Below are 10,035 nucleotides of genomic sequence, written 5' to 3'. Positions count from 1 at the left end.
TCCTGCTGATTCCTCTAACTACAGTCTAATTCCACAGTGCCTCCTCCCATTCCACGCCTATAGCTCCCTCCACCCACAGTCGTCTGAAGAATCTTGGAATAACATTCTTCTTGTGGAAGTGTCTGCATCTAGTTTAGTGAGTCTCAGGGTCAGATCACCACAGTGACTGCATGTCCAGTTGCGGATTCTAAATATTTATACTGTGGGAGGCATACAGCCCAGATGTATTAATGTTCTGGGACTTTAGAACAGCATTTGTGGTTAAAAGTACTTGATAGAAGAAAACAAAGAAAGGAAGTACTTAACAAGGTCCCTTCCAGCATGGTTTTAAGGGTAATTTTCATTGGAGTCTCTTTTAATATGTTCAGCGTTCCAGTTACTGTAACCATGTAACACATTGCCCTCAAGACTTGGCAGCGTGAAACAGCAGTTTGCTTTCTGATCAGATAGGACACAGCTAGGACAGTTTATCTCTACTCTGCGATGTCTGGGGTCGCAGCCGAGAGACTGGGGCCAAAGTCTCATTCACTCACACATGCGGTGGTTGGTGCTGGCTTTCAGCTGAGACCTCAGTTCCTCTGCCTGAGGCTTCTCCACAGCAGCTAGTTCCTTTCCTTTCCCTTCCCTTCCCCAGAGCACAGTGGCTGGTTTCCCCAGGGCAAGCCTCCCCCAAAGAGAAACGCAGTCTGCCACTGTCCGTTATATAAATTGAATTGTATCTAGTGATGTCTCTTAGAAATGCACCTTGCATCTGTTGGGCATATGACTGTGTGCCTAAGTTATTTACCCAGCTAAACTATAAAGTTTAAGGATAAAAACATTTTCAAATTTGCCAAGTCTTTAAAAATGTATGTCCCATGCACCCTTTCTCAGGAAACTCTTAGGGAACATGCTCCCCTATGTAAGTGAGTAAACCAAGGAAGAGGAAGGCTTGATGTGTGGGAAACGAGAGATCCAGCATAGGAGAGACATGCAGGAAAGGCCCAGGTCAGTAATGGTTAAGGAGTTCTGCAGTTACTGCTGCTACAAAGCTTAACAACTTAAAACAATCATTTTATCATGCTTGTAGATTCTTTGGATCAGAAATTCTGACAGGGCACAATGGGAATGGCTTGTTCCATGATGTTTGGAACCTTAGCTGGAAAAAGTCAGTGACCAGGGGTAACCTGAAGGGTGGGGCTGGAACTCTCTGAGGCATTTTCACTCACAGAGTAGTTGATGTTGGTAGTCTGCCGAGGGTGTTAACAGAGCACATGCACATGTATTCTCCATGCGGCCTGGGCTTCCTCACAGAATGGCTACCTCAGAGTAATCAGGCAGCTCAAAGTGAGTGATCAGAGCTTCGAAGTGAGTATTCTAGCAAGTAAGGGGGAGGTTGCATCACTTTTTTTTTTTTTTTTTGGCTGCGTTGGGTCTTCGTTGCTGCGCTCAGGTTTTCTCTAGTTGCGGCGAGCAGGGGCTACTCTTCGTTGTGGTGCACGGGCTTCTCATTGCGGTGGCCTCTCTTGTTGCAGAGCACGGGCTCTAGGCACCTGGGCTTCAGCAGTTGCGGCACAAGGGCTCTAGAGTGCAGGCTCGGTAGTTGTGGCACACGGGCTTAGTTGCTCCACAGCATGTGGGATCTTCCCAGACCAGGGCTCGAACCCATGTCCCCTGAATTGGCAGGCAGATTCTTAACCACCATGCCACTAGGGAAGCCCCTTAAGATTTAATTTTATTTTTATTTCTTTGGCTGCGCTGTGTCTGTTGCTGTGCGCGGGCGTTCTCTAGTTGCGGCGAGCGGGGGCTACTCTTTGTTGTGGTGTGCGGGCTTCTCATTGCAGTGCCTTCTCTTGTTGCAGAGCACGGGCGCTAGGCATGTGGGCTTCAGTAGTTGTGGCACACGGGCTCAGTAGTTGTGGCACGCAGGCTATAGAGCGCAGGCTCAGTAGTTGTGGCGCATGGGCTTAGTTGCTCCGCGGCATGTGAGATCTTCCCAGACCAGGGCTCTAACCCGTGTCCCCTGCTTTGGCAGGTGGATTCTTATCCACTGTGCCACCAGGGAAGTCCCTACATCACTTTTGATGACCTAACCTTGGAGGTTCAGTTCCCTTGGAATACATGAGAAAGTCATTACTTCCTCTGCATTGCTACAGGTTACAAACGAGTCACTAAGTTTAGCCCAGATTCGAGGGGAAGCTACATAGATAGACCTCACCTCTCAATGGAAGGACTGTCAAAGAACTTCTGGATGTGTCTGAAAACTGCTACAGGGGTTGTCCTGTCCTGGGTCATAGCAGTAGGTGTAGCAAGCGACCAGTCCAGATTAGAAGAGGCCAGAGGCTCTAGGAAGGGTTGACTTGTGGGGGTGACACTGATAAGAGTCTCTGATACATCTGGACAGCTTGGAAAGAAATTTGTAGGGTAGTGGGAAAAGATTAAATTATTGATAAGTGCAAACCAAACAAAATAATTGGTTGATTAACTTTCAGAAAAACAAAAATTGTATAAGGGAGAATTTCATGCTCAGCTGTGAATAGCATTTACATAGCAACAATAATGTAAACATTACTGATCGAACCATGAGTGTGATGTAACTTACATCGGGAAGATGAGGGATAAGAAGGGTGTGGCATGCCGTGAGCTGGCTAAGGGTGAGGAAAGAGAGAATATCCATATCACCCATCCATAATTAATGCCTAAAACTGAAAAAAAAAAAAAATTAGCATGCCATCTGGAGCCACGGAAGTTAATTCCAAAATAATCAGCTAAAGGAGGAAAAAGTGTTTGTGATTGGGTGTGGGAAATGGCAGGGGTAGAGGCAGGGGAAGAGAGCAGGATTTCTATTTTCGAAATTTTGTAGAACTCTTTGCCTCTTTAAGCTATGTGGTTATCCAACTTCGATGAAAATAACTTAAAAAGAAAACTTTCTACTGAAAGAAACGCCATGCCCATATCATTTTACAGGTATACACCATCAAACATTCAAGCTAATTCTGATCTTATATAAACTGTCAGAGACTACAGAAAGAAGGAGCGCGCCCTCGTTCTTAGGTAATGAGACTGCTACGGTCTGAATGTTTGTGTCCCTCCAAAATTCATATGTTGAAATCCTAACCCTGAAAGATGATGGTATTAGAAGATGGAGCCTTGGGGAGGTGCTTAGGTCATGAGGGTGAAGCCTTCGTGAATGGGATTAGTGCCTTTCTGAAGGCGCTCTAGAGAGATCCCTTGCCCCTTCTGCCACTTGAGGACACAGTGAGAAGGTGCCAGCTGTGAATGGAAGAGGGCCCTCACCAAAACACAACCATGCTGGCATCTTGATCTTGGACTGTCCAGCCTCCAGAACTGTGAGAAATACATTCCTGTTGTTCGTAAGTCACCCAGTTTTATGTTATTTTGGACTAAGAGCCTAATGTTACCTTGACATCAAAGCCAAATAAGGAGCTATGACAATGAAAGTCATAAGCCAGCCTTGCTTAAGAACATAAGCCCAGGAGGACGATGGCTGCCGTGGCCGTGGCTGTCCGCGAGGACTCGGGATCTGGGATGAAGGCGGAGCTTGTTCCTCGGCCCGGGGCAGTGGGGAGGGAGATGACCCAAGAAGAAAAGCTGCATCTTCGGAAGGAAAAGAAACAGCAGAAGAAGCAACGGAAGGAGGAAAAGGGGGCAGAACCAGAAACTGGCTCTGCTGTATCTGCAGCCCAATGTCAAGGCCCAACCAAAGACCTGCCTGGACTGGACAGTCAGTTGGGCAGTGCCAAGGAGAAAGTTCCAGCAGGTCAGAGTAAGGCTGAACTTCGAGCTGAAAGGCGGGCCAAGCAGGAGGCTGAGCTGGCCCTGAAGCAGGCCAGAGAAGGGCACCAAGGAGGGCCACCTCCTCAGGCCTGCCCCAGCACAGCTGGAGAAACCCCCTCAGGAGTGAAGTGTCTATCCGAGCATAGTCAGGTTGATGACTCCACGCTTCTGAGGAGGCTTGTTAAAAAACCAGAATGACAGCAGGTTCCTACACGAAAGGATTATGGATTCAAAGTCAGTCTCTTCTCCCACCTACCCCAGTACAGCAGACAAAACTCTCTGACCCAGTTTACGAGCATCCCATCCTCTGTGATCCACCCAGCCATGGTGCGACTCGGCCTGCAGTACTCCCGGGGCCTGGTCAGTGGCTCCCATGCCCAGTGCATTGCCCTGCTTCGTGCCTTGCAGCAGGTGATTCAGGACTACACCACACCTCCCAATGAAGAACTGTCAAGGGACCTAGTGAATAAACTAAAGCCCTACTTCAGCTTCCTGACTCAGTGCCGTCCTCTTGTCAGCGAGCATGTACAATGCCATCAAGTTCCTTAACAAGGAGATCATGGGTGTGAGCGGCTCCAAGCGGGAAGAGGAGGCCAAGTCAGAACTTTGAGCAGCCATCGATGCATATGTGCAAGAGAAGATTGTGCTTGCAGCTCAGGCAATCTCACACTTTGCTTATGAGAAGATCAGTAATGGAGATGTGATCCTGGTATATGGATGCTCATCTCTGGTATCACGAATTCTTCAGGAGGCTTGGGCTAAGGGCCGGCAGTTTCGGGTGGTAGTGGTGGACAGCCGGCCACGGCTGGAGGGAAAGCACACGCTACATTCTCTGGTCCGTGCTGGGGTCCCTGCCTCCTACTTGCTGATTCCTGCAGCTTCCTTTGTGCTCCTAGAGGTTTCTAAGGTGCTGTTGGGAGCTCCTGCACTCCTGGCCAACGGGTCTGTGATGTCACGGGTAGGGACAGCACAGCTGGCCCTGGTGGCACGGGCCCATAATGTGCCAGTGTTGGTCTGCTGTGAAACATACAAGTTTTGTGAGCGTGGGCAGACTGATGCCTTTGTCTCTAATGAGCTAGATGACCCTGACGATCTGCTGTGTGAGCGAGGAGAATGTGTGGCCCTGGCTGACTGGCAGAACCACTCGTCCCTACGGTTGTTGAATCTGATCTATGATGTGACCCCCACCCCCACCCCCACAGAACTCGTGGATCTGGTGATCACGGGGCTGGGCATGATCCCTTGCAGTTCTGTACCTGTTGTGCTGCAGGTCAAGAGGAGTGACCAGTGAGTGGGGGGACACAGGGTCAATAAATGACATACTCCCTACACTCAAAAAAAAAAAAAGAGAACATAAGCCCAGTCTCATCCCCCAGCCTTTTGGAGCTGTGAGAGGGCTTGTCTGTCCTGAGATGGGGAGCAGAATGGGATGCTGGCTGTGAGTGCTGGAGGCTAAGGAGTTCTGGTAGGAATAAAGATCTGTACCTTGTAAGCCAGGGGCTTATTATGTTTCCAATAATTTCACTTTTGTTTTCTTTCCATATTTTGGTAAATTTAAAAGACATTTGAAAGAAAAAAAAAGAACATAGGTTCAGAAATACCAAGCAAGAAGAAACACACACACACACACATCCACCCCAGGAGCAAATTGAGTGTAACCCAGGAATGCAAGGGATGTCTTCACGGTGGCCCTTGAGTTGGCAGTTGGCTGCCCTGAGCCTGTCAATTTTTTCCTCCAAGGCTTCCAGTGCTGTGAAAGCCAGCCCACTCCACAATCGTGTAATTACTGTCTGCCCAGACCTTGCAACTGCGCCGTAGCTACCACGTTTCAATGCCTGACCTCTACTTGCACCTCATTTCAGTCAACCATGGGTGAAAGCCTTAGTAATCCCAGGGGTCATCACACCCTACTTCCCACCAGCTAGAGTTCTGATCACTGCCAGACTGGGGAGAAAGCCAACTCCAGAATCACATCCTAAGGGTCTGCTGTTTTAGGACCTTTCTGACGCAAAGTGTCATAGCCTGGGTTCCCCATAATGCGGAGTCTGAGGTGGTGAGATTTTGTGCTGTCATTTACAATTCCAGGGAGGAGTGAGGAAAGGGGATGGAAGGAGGCAGAGCCAATACAAGAATTACTGAGCTGACTTCCCGAAAGTGCAATTGATTATTTTGTCTTGTGAGACATCCCTTCATAAACTGCTGGATCCTGCCTCTTATTGCTTGGGGGTTTGCCTTGTGTGGCTGGGAGCAAGACTCTCTGGAGGCCTGCCTCAGTGGACATGAGGGGCAGCCACTGCCATGAACACCTCGATCCGTAATGACAGCAGTGGCTGCAGCTAGCCCCGAGTCTGGAGAATAGCAGCAGATTGAGGGTATGGTGCCAGGGCTGTCCCGTGCACGTGTGCAGACCTGAAGAGGCAAAACTGAGTTAGTATCGTTGCCATATGGAAAATAATTTAATCCCTGCCTCACTCCATAGCTGAAACAAAATACTTTCCAGCAAAGATCTCAAGCAAAAATTTAAGAAGAAAATATAGGAGATACAGAAAGATTTCTTAAAACTGAAGTATAGACCTTGAACAAAATGTTGATAACTTGTATATTAAAATTTTAGAAACTGTACACCAAAAGGTAATACAAGTTATAAACTTATACAAATTATATATTGGGTTGGCCAAAAAGTTCATTTGGGGTTTTCCAGTACGTCTTACAGAAAACTGAACCCAATACTTATACTTTATAAGGTATAACACATACCTTATAAAGAATTAGTACCCAGAATATCTAAAGAATTCCTACAAATCAATACGAAAAAGACAAAGTACCCAATGGCAAATTGGCACTACGAACAGACACATCACACAAGAGGAAACCCAAATAGCAAATAAACATACGAAAAGATGCTCATCATCATTAATAACAGAAATAAAAATTAAAACTAATAATATGGGTCTCTCCACACTTGGGTCTGGTTCACAGGTGGATTGAGGCAATATGTTGTAGTGGCCAAAAATGGATTTAAATGTTGATTTAGGCATACATACCTAAGAAGACATGCTTCAAATTTATGGAGCTGTTTTCTGGTGGGAGGCTGGGGCAGGGCTTCATCTGTATTTTTTTTTTTTTTTTTTTTTTTTTTTGCGGTACGCGGGCCTCTCACTGCTGTGGCCTCTCCCGTTGCGGAGCACAAGCTCCGGACGCGCAGGCTCAGCGGCCATGGCTCATGGGCCCAGCCGCTCCGCAGCATGTGGGATCTTCCCGGACCGGGGCACGAACCCGTGTCCCCTGCATCGGCAGGCGGACTCTCAACCACTGCAGCACCAGGGAAGCCCCATCTGTATTTTTAATGTTTTACTTCTTAAGCTGGGTGATGGAAACACGGCTTGTCATGTTATAATTTATACGTTTTTCCCTGTGTAATAGTTCACGAAATAGAAGGCAAAGGTGTGTGCATGTATGGAGTTCCTCTTCCGTGCCAGGTTCATTACATTTATCCCCCCACCCCCTTCCCATATTATTCAGTGAACCCCAGACTTCATAGCCTTTGTCCACACGCGTCGCTTTGCCTTTGAACAGATGGTGATCTCGCTGCAGAACACCACGTCCACCAGCCGCCACCTGCGAGTCCTCCCGCCGTCCACGCCCTACTTCGCTCTGGGATTGGGTGAGCTCAGGGTGGCAGCGGCCTGGGTGGCCTCGACATCGTGTACTGGCCTTGCCCCGGGTTACACGCCCACCAGTCCCTAGGGTGACTCCACAGCTGCACCCCTTGTGCTCCGCAGAAGCCTCCTACCCACCCTCCACCGAAGGCCCCCAGTCCCGACAGCTCCTCCTCGGATCTCGTCCCTCCAGGCTCGGTTCTGCCCTCTCCTCGCCCTGCGCACTGTCACTGCCCTCAGCCAGGACCCCTGGTTCCTCACTTAGGCCATCGCAGTGGCTTCCCAGCCAGGCTTCCTGCCTCCGTGACGCAGTGTTCTCCTGAAGAACAGCTCTGATCTTGTGTCCCCACCCCCACCTCCAACCCCTGCAGAAACCTCAGATACCTCTCTGCTGCCCACAAAATAAATGCTAAGCCATAGGACCAGGCATGGCGCCACCTGACCGTTCCAGGTGGACCCTATCCCTCCCCCCGCCGCCCCAGGCCCTGGTCTTCTTACCTGGTCTCCAGAATCTCATTTGTCGCTTTTGTCACCCACAGGAATGTTCCCAGGAAAAGGTGGAATGGTGGCTCCTGGAATGACCTGCCAGTACACTGTCCAGTTTTTTCCTGACTGCCTTGGGGATTTTGATGACTTTATTTTAGTGGAGACCCAGTCAGCGCACACGCTGCTGATCCCCCTGCAGGCCCGGAGGCCGCCCCCAGTGCTGACGCGTGAGTGTGCTCTGCTCCCCCGGGATTCAGGGAGGGCTGGTGCCCCTATAAGGACCGCCTGCCCACAGGGCCCCTTCATGGCAGCACACAGCCTGTCCCCTGGGGCAGGGGCTTCTGGGTCCTGAGAAGGGACCTGCCAGAAGCTTGCGCACAGTCCTCCCGTGTCAGGCCCCGACCATCCTGCTTCCCATGGAGGCTGACTCTGAGTGACACACATCGGGAGAGGAGGCCAGCATCCCAGCTGACCCCAGCCTAGGCGTCGCTGGCTCAGGGACACCCTCAGTGGGCCTGTGCCATGGCGAAGCAAGAAGGAGTGCCTGGAGCCCTCCATGGGTGTCACCTGTGTGGCCATGGGGTGGCTGGCTTTGCCTGGACGCCCTCATTTACAAGTCCCTTCAGCTGGGCACAGGCTGCAAGCTGGGACTCTGACCACAACCCCCAGGGCCATGCTGGGTGGCACTGGCTGAAGCCCGAGCGCGTGGAGTCCCGAGGCGCCGCTGCTGTGTGGGAGCAGGGGTGGGCCTGTCCCCACCCATCCCCCTCGCCCCTCCACAGCTGCTCTTAGCTCGGGCTGGGCCTCCGGAGAACAACAACAGGACGGCCTGTGCTGTTTCTCTTGCCCAACTTTCCTTGTGGCTGCAGTGTCGCCGGTGTTGGACTGTGGTTACTGCCTCATTGGGGGCATGAAGATGACCGGATTCATCTGCAAAAACGTGGGCTTCAGCGTGGGCAAGTTCTGCATTATGCCTAAAAAGAGCTGGCCGCCGCCAAGCTTCAGAGTGAGTGCTCACAGATTGCTACCTGGAAAAAGAGCAAATCCATCAAAGGAAATAACCCCTGTGAGGGACTTGCTCGAGTGCACCTGTGACTGGAAACACACACAGGGAACAGAATTTTATAACCTCTCTCCAGCTGCCGCGGTCCAATGAGAATCAACATGTACAGAGACCAGCGCTGTAGTTCTTGTTACTCCCCTAATACCTGTGTGACCCTGGGCGGGTCCTGTCACCTCTCTTATCCTCCAAGGCCTGGCTCAAATGTCCCTGCATTCATTCATTCAGTCAGTCATTATAGTAGCAAATGTTTGAGTATAGCAGAGGTCACAGATTGGCAGCTGTTTGGCTGAATTTTGTGGGTATATTTATTTGGCACAGGGCTTAAAAACATTTTTTGAGCCACCATTTAAAAATAGAGAGATTTCGGACTTCCCTGGTGGCCCAGTGGCTAAGACTTCACGCTCCCAGTGCAGGGGGGCCGGGTTCAATCCCTGGTCAGGGAACGAGATCCCGCGTGCTGCAGCTAAGACCTGGCGCGGCCAACCAACCAACCAACCAACCAAGCAAATAAATAAATAAATAAATATATGTATTTTAAAAAATAGAGAGACTTAGTATAAAAATGTGCATTTCCAGTCTCTCTGAAACATTGGGAGATGTGCAGCCCTGGGCCAGGATCCACCGTGGCCTGTCAGCTGGAGTTGAGAAGCAGGGGGTGTGCACATCCCCTCCTGTTTGCCCAGCTCTGCCCTCCCCGCCCCAGGGCAGCCAAGTGCTGACATCACTGATGGTCATGCTCACTCACACTGTTATCTGACTCAGCGTAGAGATATTTTGCTGTACCTGTGTCTCCCAAAACAAGCGACAGATCCAGAGGACCACATGTTCCCAGACACACATTTCACTCATTTCTGTTACCTGCCAGGGTCCTGGAGGCATGGGTTTGTGTCCCTGGCATGCTAAGTGGCTTCCTGTGTGGGCACCTGGGCAGCAGCTCTGCTGACAAGATGGCAGCTTCCCTTGACTCAGGTGCTCGTGGCCAGGGGTGGGTTGAGGATGGAGGCCGACACAGAAGTCGGCACCAACCACAAAGGCTGCTGTAGTAGGGAA

The 10,035-nt window shown here is 50.3% G+C and overlaps 1 protein-coding gene and 1 pseudogene across 1 annotated transcript in view; both read left to right on the top strand.

Annotated features, from left to right (window-relative positions):
* The window catches only part of DLEC1 (DLEC1 cilia and flagella associated protein), a 93,592-nt gene that overhangs the window by 45,079 nt on the left and 38,478 nt on the right, over positions 1 to 10,035 (top strand). Inside the window, 3 exon segments of the mRNA XM_007462718.1 lie at positions 7,354 to 7,441; positions 7,976 to 8,149; positions 8,792 to 8,928. Coding sequence (XP_007462780.1) covers positions 7,354 to 7,441; positions 7,976 to 8,149; positions 8,792 to 8,928 — 399 coding nt within the window.
* Positions 3,484 to 5,068, top strand: LOC103089113 (translation initiation factor eIF-2B subunit delta pseudogene; annotated as a pseudogene).

Source organism: Lipotes vexillifer, unplaced genomic scaffold (genome assembly GCF_000442215.2).
Source record: "Lipotes vexillifer unplaced genomic scaffold, Lipotes_vexillifer_v1.1 scaffold539, whole genome shotgun sequence".
Taxonomy (NCBI): domain Eukaryota; kingdom Metazoa; phylum Chordata; class Mammalia; order Artiodactyla; family Lipotidae; genus Lipotes; species Lipotes vexillifer.
The sequence above is the reverse complement of the archived record's forward strand: the minus strand, read 5'-3'. Positions and strand labels throughout refer to the sequence as shown.